The following is a 12,353-nucleotide window of genomic DNA, read 5'->3' as shown; positions in this document are numbered from 1 at the left end:
ATATGTATACAAAAAGCCATCAGTTTTTACGATGACATAGCCAATAACAATCGAAGCAATTATTTGGACGGTTGATGTATAAGTTGGCAATTGTCGCAAAAGCCAGAAATTTTAACCCTCTATAAACCCTGCCGTTTCATTTCTGTTCAAGAAGTAAATTTTTATCCGGCGCTTCTCAATTTCTAAATAAACGGCGTCATTTCCCATTTGATAACTACGTATACAAGCCAAGGGACGCTCTAGTCCACGAGACGGTAATTAACAGGCTAGTCTTGAAGCAATGGCGCGGTCAGTGTACATCGTTATGTAAATTCTTAGGAGTAATTAGTCTGTCGGCAAGACAACGGTCTCGTTTCTGACCATCAGGGGTAGTTTGCGACGATTCGCCCTTTCAAAGTTGACCTCGGCTTTTCCAGACAGGCATAATAAACTCTTGGAAAGGGTGGAAATTCCCCTGCTGCAGGTCTCTCCTTCACTCAGCTGCCTCCACAACGACAGCCATGTATCCTCTCGCGCGGCTTAACCCCATTCTGACGCCGCTATACCTACCATCAGCCACGGTTTAATGCCCTCAGACTCTCCGGAACTCTGCAGGCCACAAAATCCCCTCGGTCTTCAGGGGAAATGGACTTCGGAGAGCTCAGGTTGGACGTTGTCTTGATTAATTTCACAACGCGATTGAACAGTCGGATTGTTCAACGTCTATCTAAGACTCCATTTGTATCGTTCGACTCCCGCCGGAGGCTGCATGGACGTGGAAATTTTATCAATTCCACCGGTGAACGATTCGGTGCAGAAAGCGTTTCTCTCCTGGTTTCTCATCCCTTGGTAGACTTCACTCAATGAGATTGAAAAAAATACACATTTCCAATGTTCACGTGCAGGATATCGAAACGGCTCATTGCTTCAGGCAATTCATTTTCAGTCGTACTTCGCTTTATTTTCTTTTTCTTTTTTTTTTTTTCTTCCTTTTTTAAATCTAGCTCAACACTTGAGCAGACATTGAGTGCCCGATATGGTAACCGTTTGGGACTAGTGCGGGTAGTCCTGGAATTCTATACAAGAAAACAGGCTTTCGATATAAATCATCTTTGCAGAAGTTCTTGCGGGGTCAGGATCGTCGGAGAGAAATTAACTGCAAGAAGCAAGAAGTCGAGTCACCGATCGGACTGACAAGGGTTTTTGAGGGTAATGCAAAAACCGATAACTAGCGGTTTTATTCGTCCTTCTGCACTTTCGCCCTTGCGATATATCGTAAAGACAAGCAACGAGTGAGGGCAGCACGAAGGAGGATGCAAAGGATGAAAAAGAGGTCTTAAGACATGTTATATACGCGAGAAATGAAACTGTTGTAAAACAAGCATCGAGTTTGGTATAAGTTTGATCTTTGAAGATGAACAATCCGCCACTGCCTCAATTAGTTCGATATCACCACATTTTCGACGACGTCATGCAATTTCACGACAGTTGGGAGTGACATGAAGTTTCAGCGAGAGCAGAATTTTGATTTTTAATCGTCGGTGTAATGAAGTCAGGATTCCTTTTCTGTGATTGTAATGCAAAAATATTTTTCATCAACCAGAGTGTTTCGTTCGTGGACTTGGGTTTCTACCGTGCTCGCGAGGCGCGGCAGGTGTGCGCGCAGCATATTTTTGGCATAGCTGTGTTAAGAGTTTGGAAGATTAAAAATAATGATACGATGAGTTTAAGTAAGTCATCAAATTCCGCCGTTCAAGCTGCCGCCGAGGAGGTAAAAGCCCGCTAAATATTCAACAGGATTTTCAAGGCTTACGCTAAACAATTAGGAATTAAGCCGCTGTGATATCGTTGGAATTACATTCGGTAGTTATGTAAAAATGAACTTTATCGTACGTTTTAACAACTCAACCTGACCATTGCAATAATTAATTACAACCATACATATAAATAAATCGTACAGTCTTGTTTTTTCTGTTGCTGTAATTTTCACATTTAGTCCCCTGTTTATTTCCCAAGTCAGTACATAATTCTTATGTACATATAAAGCGAATATAAATTAACCATCACGCGAACAAAAAGTCCCCTCACCCCACTGCGTTATCCCTCAAATGCCAAAATATTTCACATTGGTTCAGATTTTCGCATCAACGACCGCGGGGAATATTAATGAAATTAAGCCACGCTACCTATTGGCCGGGCTCTCGACAGCCTGCAGCCTCGCACAATCTCAAACCCCGCGTGAAAAGGGAAAAACAAAAATTCCTCTTCTCATATTTTTCGCGTTCAAGAGAGAAGGGACTTGTTTGTCCGCCGCAGCCTCGCCTCGGGGTGAAACCCTCAGCGCTGTTTCGAGTTTCAAAATTAGCTCCACTAAACCGAGGAGTCATCTTTGACTCAAAAGGGCTTCAAACTTTAATGCGGAATTTAACCGTGCTCTCCGAAAATCGAGCTTTCACACTCTCGAGAACTTTGCCAACCGCTCACCACCAGCTGTATAAATATTACGCTTGATTTCTCCAGAGCAAACAAGTGCATAAAAAAGAAAAGAGGAGAAATGGTAGGGGGATAGAAAAAACAGACGAAAAATAAAGAGAAACGGAAGAAAAGTAACGCGATCCTAACTCTGATACGAAGGTTCTGCAACGAGCTTGCAGGAAAACGATCTGAGTCTTTACCGGAGTTTTCATCGCGGAGAAAAGATTCGCGCTAGCTCAGCATACATGGAAAATACTCGAGCAAAAGGATGCATTCAAACGTTTTCAGCTTCACATAAACGTATATTGATAAGGTTTGAAGCTGTTCTGTCGGAAAATTCTACGTGTGCCTACGAAAAAAAATGGTGAAAGATTAATTGCTTTACTCAAATTTATTCTGTTCTGCAAAAATCAGAAACATTTGAAAACGTTTCGGTTATTATTCCTCAAGTCAGAATAATATTGCACCTATCGAGGATACTTTTTGGTTCAATAATTTAATAGCATAGCACGATCAGTTATGGACAATCTTGCAATCAATGTATGCCTGATTACCATAAGTCAAGGAATGTGTCATTAGTGACGAAACACCTACCACGTCTCGGCAATAGTGTTTTAGCGGTTTACGGTTTGCAATAGTACTTTTTTACGACGGTATTTTACGGTTGAAATTGCGAGGACGGAGCGCAAAACATAATAGCTAATAAATCTCGACTTTTATTCGTGACATCGATTGTTTTACCCCCAAACTTTGACGCCCTTCGTCCGGAATCTGCAGGTTCTTCTCGATTTACGAGAAAATTAAACCAATTCCAACACATCGGAAAATATCCCTTATATTACAAAATATCAATTTACGAAAGGTATAATATCGGAGATTAATGGGTACAGAATTTAGTCATACATTATACCAGGAGAAACGATTTGTAAATTGAAGCCTTTATTGCGTAGTTCCATGTCTCTAAAATGAATCTATTTAATTTATCGAAATTCACCTGACACTCTGCCCTCTTATGACATATTCTTCAAAGAGAAAATTCAAGTCTCACGTCGCGGCGTTGAAGGCAATCGTGTCATTCACATAGCTTCCGAAGGATATTTAACCAAGGAGAATCAAATCCATAGAAATAAATTCGCGAGAGTATCACCTGCAGCTTTCACGATCTACGGATAAAATTACTTGTTCGGTATCAGTGATCAGCTTTGAACCGTGAACCGTGTATAATCGAACCGGTGATGAGAACGCGCAGATGCTCGAGACATCCGTATCCGTTTAACCGTGTACCACCGGCCGTAAATTTAAAATCAATTTTGTGCTTTCTTGCAGTATAGTATATATACCCCATTCCGGAGGTATATCGCAAACGAAGAGGTAATAATATGTACCCTCATACTCCGACCTACGATTTGTGTAAAAGCTGGCCAGCTCTTGTATAAAAATATTGTTCAACACCGTAGTTTCGGGTATGCAGATGGAAAAAGTGCGTGACAGGTGTCGCGTGATCGAAAGTGTAGACCAGCCCTAATAATTGGCCACCAGTTTGAGGGGGTAAATACATTGGTATACACTCACGCGTTAAGAGGGTCCAAAAATTTTTTCCCTTACCGAGCACGTTGCCAACCAAGCAAATCCTACGTCAATAATTTATTTCACAACTAATAATTTTTTTCATCCTAGATGGTTAGAATTCTACTGTAAAGTACTCGCACTTGCTACACACATATAATTCGGACTTAAATTTGCTACGGTTTTGATCTCGATTCTAGTTCAGTCGTGGTTTAATCTAACGGAAAAAATCTGCAAAGTACCTATCTGATTTTTGAATCAACTGAACTTGAGAACAGTTCCCGCTAAAAATGAGACCATGACTGGATTCGAAATTAATGTGTTATCAGGTTTAGAATAATACGTAAACTGTATTTTCGACAGAGTATAGGATATTCGGAGAGCTGATAAAATGCTTATTTGAAAACGTTTTGAACGATTGATTGAGGAATGTCCAATTTCAAAAATGTTCAAAATTTCCATCACAGTTCACTATTAATCGCTTGATGTAATAAACCATGTTATTCTTAAGCTCGAGACTAGATTCTGCATGAAAAAACTATCGCAACGTCTCTGCGAATTTTCTGGGTTCATTAATGTGCGTGAAAAATCAAATTGCAACAAAAATACATGCATGAAAAGTTGTTGCACAATCTTTCGACTTACAACTTTGCTATAGCTGATCCAGACGAACTCGATTTGACGCGATAATTCAATTCGAAAAAACATTTATTTTAAACAACGATAGCAATTCAGTTGAACCAGTGAGATTTATACGACAGCAAATCCTAAAGACACGACAAAAAGAAAACTTCGAAAATGTTCGAACAAATATAAAAAAATCAAGAATCGATAAAGACGTATTACCCTTCGCATTAACCAAACGGGTAATTCATCACGTTATGAGTGGCTGAAATAGCTAGACGATCCTTAACTAAACGCTCCATTATTTCCGGGTAAATTTTGAAGGATCAGCGCGAGGTTTACTTTGGACATTACACGAATGGTTTGTCGATTACTAAAGGATGATAAGAGCGACTGGAGAGTCTATGAGCATCCCAGTGTAACAATGTGAGTCTGGCGAAGAAAAGGGTTAAAGGAAAGACAGAGAAAAATAAAAGCAAAAGAGAAGAAAAATGACCGCGCAGAATCAAAGCATCCCGCCAGAGTAAAAACATGCCTGATGTGAGAAAAACATGTAAGGTATCGAGTGTAGGTACCGCAATGTTTAAAAGCATGCAGCATCCGGTTTCTATATACTTACATTCCTTGCTTTTCTCCGCGGCGGCGTTGCGCGAGAGGACGAGGAGAAGGCCGACGAGGAGGACGAGCAGAGGGACGATGGCCCCCATTTTCGGACACCCCCACGACGTAGCAGCCATGTTTTAGCGGCCGTCGGGTAGAAAGGCGAGCCTGAGCCTGAACCGTGGCATCGGGGGCTCTTCGAGAGCGTTCGATAGCGCGGCACCCCCGGCTTCCTGCATAACCTCAAAAAATCCCCAGGGGGTTCGGCGGCGCCGAGGAACGGCGGCGGGTCGGGTGAACGCGAAATTCGGCCCCCGGGGGTTGCGGAACGGAGATGAGAAAACGGGCCGAGGAACGCCGGAGAACGCGAAGGGGGCGCAAAGATAAACCTCCCTCTGCAGCGGAGACCGGAAGGTGTCTTTTCGAGTACGACGTGCGTACGCTATTGGCATCTGAGAGTACGGTTTACACCGCTTTCGGCAGTAAAAAGGCCGCGTGGACTATCGATCCACCCCCAAAGCCGCCCCGAAGGGTTCGAAAGGCGCCACCGTCGCGACGCACGCGCCTCGACGTCCTTCGACCCCTTCGACGGAGAACGGAGGGCCGTCGATGGCGGTAAGGACACCGTTGAGCAGCCCTTTTGCCCGGTCTGACGTCATGGCCAAACATTCGCCTGCGAAGAAGAGTGGCCAATTAATTGCGGCCTGTTTCGTCAAAGAGATTGGGCCAAAAAAGTTGGCTTGAGTTTCGGCGGAGGACTTTTTTCGGGTCTACTCCCGACTGCGTGGCCCGCGGTTATTCGTCGGCTACACAGATGGCACCAGTGGAGTCAAAATTTTTTACGCGTTGCTGGTGAGTTATCTTGTGTTTAACAGATTTGCCAAAAGACCCCTAATTCGCAGAGCTCTTCATATAATTCACGATTTTATCTGATATCTTTCTGGAAATTTACTCTGAATATCTTATTGGATGTTGCAATCTGAAAATTTGATCAGCATGTTTTTGACTGGATTCTCTGAATACCAATTATGTTTAAATATTCTTCGTCCTTGGAATTTCATAACGATTCCACAGTTTTCCTTTGAATCCCGATTTCTTTCCCTCGAAAAGATCTCCGAACAACATGAATTTTCAGATAAGATTGAAGGTTTGTTGCCCAAGGCTTCTGTCTTAACTGGACGTTATGGGCATGTATTCAACCACATATTATATTGCTGAAGACATAAGTAATAAAAAAAAAAATTATGTCAAGTTCAAAATAACAGCTGCTTTAGCGAAACCCATTATTTGTCTAAAGAATTTTGGAAACCGACTTTTACTTTTTTTTTAATCTTTAGTGGAAATTCCTTTGAAATACTCGTGATTAGTAAAATCCATCTGAACATGAAAAACCAGAGTGTATTACAGAAGATTTGTGTTAAAAAAAAAGTATCTCGCTCAAATGAAACTGTCAAGAGCGCAACGTTGCATTCAAGTCCGTTTTTTTATTTTGACAATTTACAAAAAAATGTTGCTCTTGCTTAGCCGCATTCAGTAATTAAATTATCAGTTTTCATGGCAGCTATTACCTTTTGACGCATCTCTGCGCCGTCATCGATAATAAATTTTAAGTAATTGACAAACTACCGTTGAACTGTGACATTTTAATGGCGTTTCACTGAAATTATATGCATAACATTCGTACACAAGTGTGTGTACAAGTACTACGTAACTTTTTGCACGTATTAAAATGACGAATGCATTATAGGGTGTGGTGTAGAGGAAAGTGTTTACTGCACATATATACCGACGCACACACTCTTGAACATTGCATCGCAAAGTAGTCAGACGGGAGGTGTTCGCGCCGCGGTTGCCTCGCTATCAGCGTCGACGTTGCATTTTTTCATTGATACCAACGATAAAGATCAGATAGAAAATATCAATATGCAACATGCATTCCACGTAAGAGAAACGATTGAAATTTGGCAGTTGAAGTATGTCGAGAGAATATCATTTATATACTGAGAAAAACTTGGACGAAATTTTGTACTTTGACCTGTAAAAATATTTCCAGAAAAATTTAAAGTCAGCGTATAGTCTCGAATACTCGAAAGATTAGCCATGATGGTCATCTCATATGTGTTGTACCCCTAGACCACGCACTGACTTCTTGCAATCAGCTAAATAACTCAGGTAAGCAACATTATCAACTATACAACTCTTCAGTTTATTCTGATCGTTCAATCGCGGCGTAAACGGGCGCTATTAATGCGAAACGTTGATCGCAATTTCCATCTGTTCTCTAACGTTGAGTCGGAAATTCGGCAGTTTTTCAAACACACGTTCAGAGGCCGTTCCAAAGGTTTTGATCGTTATTACATTTTTCACTTAACGCACGTCTCCAATTTATCTTGTTAAATATATAATTGAAAATGCAGATTTGAGGTATGTTCTGCGAGAAAAAAAATTTCGACATCGGTATGTCTACAGCAGTCATCGAGAATAATAGCTCCGCATTCGTATGTCCAATAAAATGGTTGATCGCTCTGTGCATCGGACGGGCGTGAATTGACTACCGAAATTAATTACAGATACGAACAGCTACGCAATTATCATTATCCGATTATTATTAAACTTCGGCATTGTGCATCTGAACTGGTATCGTTTTCTCTTTCTCCTTTACTTTTTCCCCTTATATCACGTCGTCGTCGTATAACGACATTGCAGATTATGTTCTTCTGTGCCATGGCCGTGTTAATACATATAACTGTCAAATGATATACAATAGCTCGTAAGTACCATGATTATAGATCGGCGGTTGTACATCCTGTTGATTAAGCAACGGTAGCGGTACAATACATGTGCTCGGAAATGAATTTATGTCGATGTAGTGAATTACTGTAGAATTGTTTGAAATTACATCGTAAATATTGTCGGGATTGATGATCAATTAGTCAAGAACCGATGAAATCAGTTCCACGTTCAGCATCAGGTAATAAAATCTGTGATCTCGAAATTCCAACGAGTTACCAGAACGCGGGTCAAATAAACAGTCGTTTGAAAAATTCATGTTTGTACTGTTCGTCACTGCTCATGTGTCGTACACACAAATCGCAGTTAAAATTCCATTTCACTGTTGACACAGGCGATAACCGAGTCCGAAATATCGTCCGAAATATCGTCCGGAATAGAATTCATGGACTCTGAACAAAAAGCAAAAGTATAAAGGTACGTTTACAAAAATCGGTAGATAATTATTCAGCAATTAAGTTTGTATCTGGAAGATAATAAGCCCCGTTACTTATTGTTCGCAAATCAGACTGATGAATTATCATAATCGACGAAATTCTACCATTGTTCAAGAGCTGAGAGCATTTAAACTTTTGAACCTGCTCTCTTAACTTGAAATAGACTTTTTAACGAGTCTACTTTGCAGATCCAGGCCCACTTATCGCGAGTTTAAGCTGCTTATTTTCCTTATCGTCATATGATGCACCGCGTTATCTACGGTGTTTTCTCAGGCCTCTGACTGGTCGTGGCAGACAGCTATAATACGCGAGACATATTAACACCCGCAGAATACGGCTATGGGCCTCGAACTCGGTGGATAAATAATTATCTCTGGTCTGCAAGTTCGCCGTGTTCAACGGACAATAATACAATGCACATATCTCGCGTCATGTACTATATCGGTTGAACGTGCCATTTATCAGAAACAGTGGTAGATTGCAAACTAAACGGTCGATCACCTTATCCGCGAAACGTGGCCTCTGACCCCTGACCATTCGACGTGACCCAGCAGGCGTCTATTTATTTAATTAGTGTCGTCATGGCAACGAGTCGACTGTACATCAGCGGAAATGACAATAACCAGCTTCGTCGCGACAGTCGTGGTTCGATCTGCACAACGGTGAACGGTGAACGTGAACGTGAACGTAAAACGCGTCGAGGTCTTTCGCCTAAATTCAGTCCGAAGTAATTAGCCATACACTTAGTGACATTCCAATTTCTCATCCGGTTTTGGCGACTACGTAATTTTCGCGTCTTCGTCCACCTTAGTGAGCTAATTTTGAGCGAAAGTTTCGCATCCATATAAGACTGTCCGCGAAGCAGCGGCTGCCGGAGTTTGTAGTAACACAGAAGCCAAGCAAGTGTCACGTCTCGAAGTATCAAATGTGTCAAGCCGTTCTCGGAGGAAGGATTAACGCTGGCTCTGCAGCAAAAGCGAGGCAAAGCCCTCCGCTGCAGTTCTCCACATGGTGTGACAGTTTCGCAATGAGATTCCTCGCTGTTGCACTGGCATCGCACCGGTGGTGAGAATTATTCCCGAGGCCAGAAGCGTCCGAGTCCAAATCTCGGCTCAGTATCCACCCCAAAATATCCCAGCGCTCTCCACTCGTCCTTTCCCGCATGCACTTCCTGCAGCCTGCAGGAGCAACGCGTTTCTTACTTCTGCATGTGAGTCCAATGTTTTTTTTTAAAAAACAGAGCCGCGGTACCACCGGGGGTGGCTGCAACGTTAACTGCGACGAGTTCGGATGGTGGTTAACCGGCTCAAGTCCTGGACAACCGGTCGACGAGGACGACGACGTCCCCAAGTCCAATTGCAACGGGTCTCCTGCATCGACGGTTTGCCACGAGGAATCGGAGGATGACGACTCCGTCGATGAGAGGGAAGTCGGGAACGATCAACTCCAACCTGTTCACTCCTCGTCACCGGTGGAAGATCCTGACGGGATTTGCCTGGCTGAGGAACCGCCCTGTGGGACTTGTTCGCGGTCCTACACACCCGAAAGGTTGATCAGGAACCGGGACTACAGAATCCTCACCAATTCACCGCCGACCTCGTTAAGCCCGAAAACGGGGCCCTCGACGCCGTGCAAAAGGTATGCGAGCAAACGAAACCGGCGTCTGAGCAGCCTGATCGATCAGCAACTGGTTGGCGCTTCGCAGCTTGAGGCCGTCCTCGACCACCACGTTTTGGACATCAAACTTCCGGCGGCTCCTGGGCGAAGAAAAGGATTCGCGGGACGATCACCGGAGGGTTGTAAAAACGCGTCCAGGAGCTCGAGGGACCTCCTCGCCTTTGCTAACTGCGAGAGTCCTCCCGGGATTTTGACACCGGATTTAACGAGCAGCGGATCGAGCTGCGAGAAGCTGAACTGCGAGTGGCGACGACGCAGCGAGGCAGACGTCTCTCGCATTGGCAGAGTGGAGGACTCCTTGGCTGCCCCAGCTTCTGTCACACCGAGGAAGGTCTCCGGAAGGCTCGTCTCGACCCTCCAAAATTTTCGGAGTGACGAAAATTGCTACGAGGACTTACCGGGTCACGACGTCTTGAGTGCTGATTCGTGGGAAAAAGGACGAGTCGTCCACTCCTTTCCGGAGGCGCCCGATGACCCCGAGAGCGTCGTCCGTCAGCTCCAGGAGAGGATTAACCACATTCGAGACACAAATAGGGACATTTCCGAAGATCTTTCGTCACTGAGGAAAAACTATGAGGTATAATCTTCTCCCCTCGATAAAAGTTGAACGATTAATTATACCCAATAGCAATTACGAATTTCAGAAACAGCCGAAAAATTTAACTGACAAATTTAATTAGTCAAACTCATTAAGCACGCTGTAATCAAGGCAATCAGTAATTAATTTTCGTGTAGAATTCAGTGAACATTTTCATTTGTGCGGAAATGCGGAACCATTCAATTAACAACGGTCAGTATGGCGTACCGACTTATATATGCAGATTACGTAATTGATAATTAATTACATAAGCGATCACCACGATCCAAATGTATATAAATATCACTGAAACATGAGACAGTTGTTTGTATTGATTTGTGAGAGTTGAGAAATATTTTTTTAGCTTATAATACTAGGACCATTGACGATTTGAGGATGTTCCACAGCGGTAGAATATGTCATTGATAGCTCTCCTTGAAAACATACGTCCAAGCTAAACCGATTTAAAGAATTTGAAACAATGAATTGAACTGTAAAAATAATCGTCTTTTTTCCATGTTACACAGTGGGCTGAGCAAAAGACTGGAAACCTAACAACCGCGACGACTAAACTGAGGAAGGAAATTCGGGATTTGCGATATATTGACGACCTTGTGAATTTGTTGAGCGGTGAATTGAAACGAATTTCCCAAAGAAACTGGCCCTTCAATCTTGGTCATACGGAGCATCATATGGAAGAAATTAACCTAGTTATATGACAACTATTTAACGTTCCTCGTCCCAAATTACTGGCGCCATAAAAACCACCTATACCAATAATAGTAAATGAGTAATATTAAGAAGCGATTATTCGACATAAATAGTATCTGTTCGAACGAACTATGACGAATTAATGCTTGCCAAAGCGTTGATTGTGTTTCCAAATCTTAGTACGACAATACTGTATGTATAATAAAGAATATTTTGTAATTTCAAACTTATCCACAATTACCAAAACACAATTTTTGAAAATTTTCAGCTGTGAATGAATCATCCAGCCGCCTTATGGCAGGCAACATGCACTACAGAAAACAGTCCTCAGTTGCATCTGTGTGGTTCAAAAGGGGAGCTTCGATTTTTCAAAATTGATCTCATTCGGTACCGTAACTCATTCAATCACACCCGTTCCATTATTGCAAGTACTGATAAATCAATACCTATCGTTCAGAATGCGATTCGACATACTTTTCTAAGGTAAATTTTATTTTGCAAATCGTTAATTGATTTTATAAAATTGCCACCCTGGACTTTGCGCTATATTGAGTTACTATATTAGTTATATGACGACGCCGAGGTTTGTCGCTTATAAAACATAATTTTTACCACGCCTAACTGACTGCAACCCGCAACAGGTTCGTAATTTCACATCTGAGATTGTGGTGAACAGATAGAGCGTCAGATGACGCCACCAGTTTTTTTCATCGAGTAGGTGGTGTACTTTGGGTTGTCTATAATCAGGCACGTAGTATTCTTGCCCAAGGCATAATTGAAAACCAAATTTTGCCTGAAATTTTTTCACCGCCATTGGTTAACGCAAGTAATGTACTATAGAAAGGTTTCAGGATCAATTTCTGGAAAAATTCCTATAATTGAATTGCTGGTGGTTTCTTTTCTTTTTTGCATAATTT

General features: G+C 42.3%; 1 protein-coding gene across 1 annotated transcript; it reads left to right on the top strand.

Moving 5' to 3' along the window:
- The first annotated feature begins 5,901 nt into the window (after positions 1-5,901).
- Positions 5,902-11,610, top strand: LOC124405911. The gene is made up of 4 exons (XM_046881181.1): positions 5,902-5,929; positions 5,990-6,096; positions 9,706-10,725; positions 11,253-11,610. The coding sequence occupies exons 1-4, from the start codon at positions 5,902-5,904 to the stop codon at positions 11,442-11,444; spliced, it is 1,347 nt and encodes a 448-aa protein (XP_046737137.1). The 3' UTR covers positions 11,445-11,610.
- The last annotated feature ends 743 nt before the right edge of the window (positions 11,611-12,353 follow it).

This window comes from Diprion similis, chromosome 4 (genome assembly GCF_021155765.1).
Source record: "Diprion similis isolate iyDipSimi1 chromosome 4, iyDipSimi1.1, whole genome shotgun sequence".
Classification (NCBI taxonomy): domain Eukaryota; kingdom Metazoa; phylum Arthropoda; class Insecta; order Hymenoptera; family Diprionidae; genus Diprion; species Diprion similis.
This window is presented reverse-complemented; position numbering and strand designations above follow the sequence as displayed.

Excerpts from the sequence above, each read along its gene's own strand:
- LOC124405911 (XM_046881181.1), top strand. The coding sequence starts at position 5,902 with ATGGCCAAACATTCGCCTGCGAAGAAGA. Across the intron at positions 6,097-9,705 it reads AAATTTTTTACGCGTTGCTG|AAACAGAGCCGCGGTACCAC; the intron begins GTGAGTTATCTT and ends TTTTTTTTTAAA. Across the intron at positions 10,726-11,252 it reads CACTGAGGAAAAACTATGAG|TGGGCTGAGCAAAAGACTGG; the intron begins GTATAATCTTCT and ends CATGTTACACAG.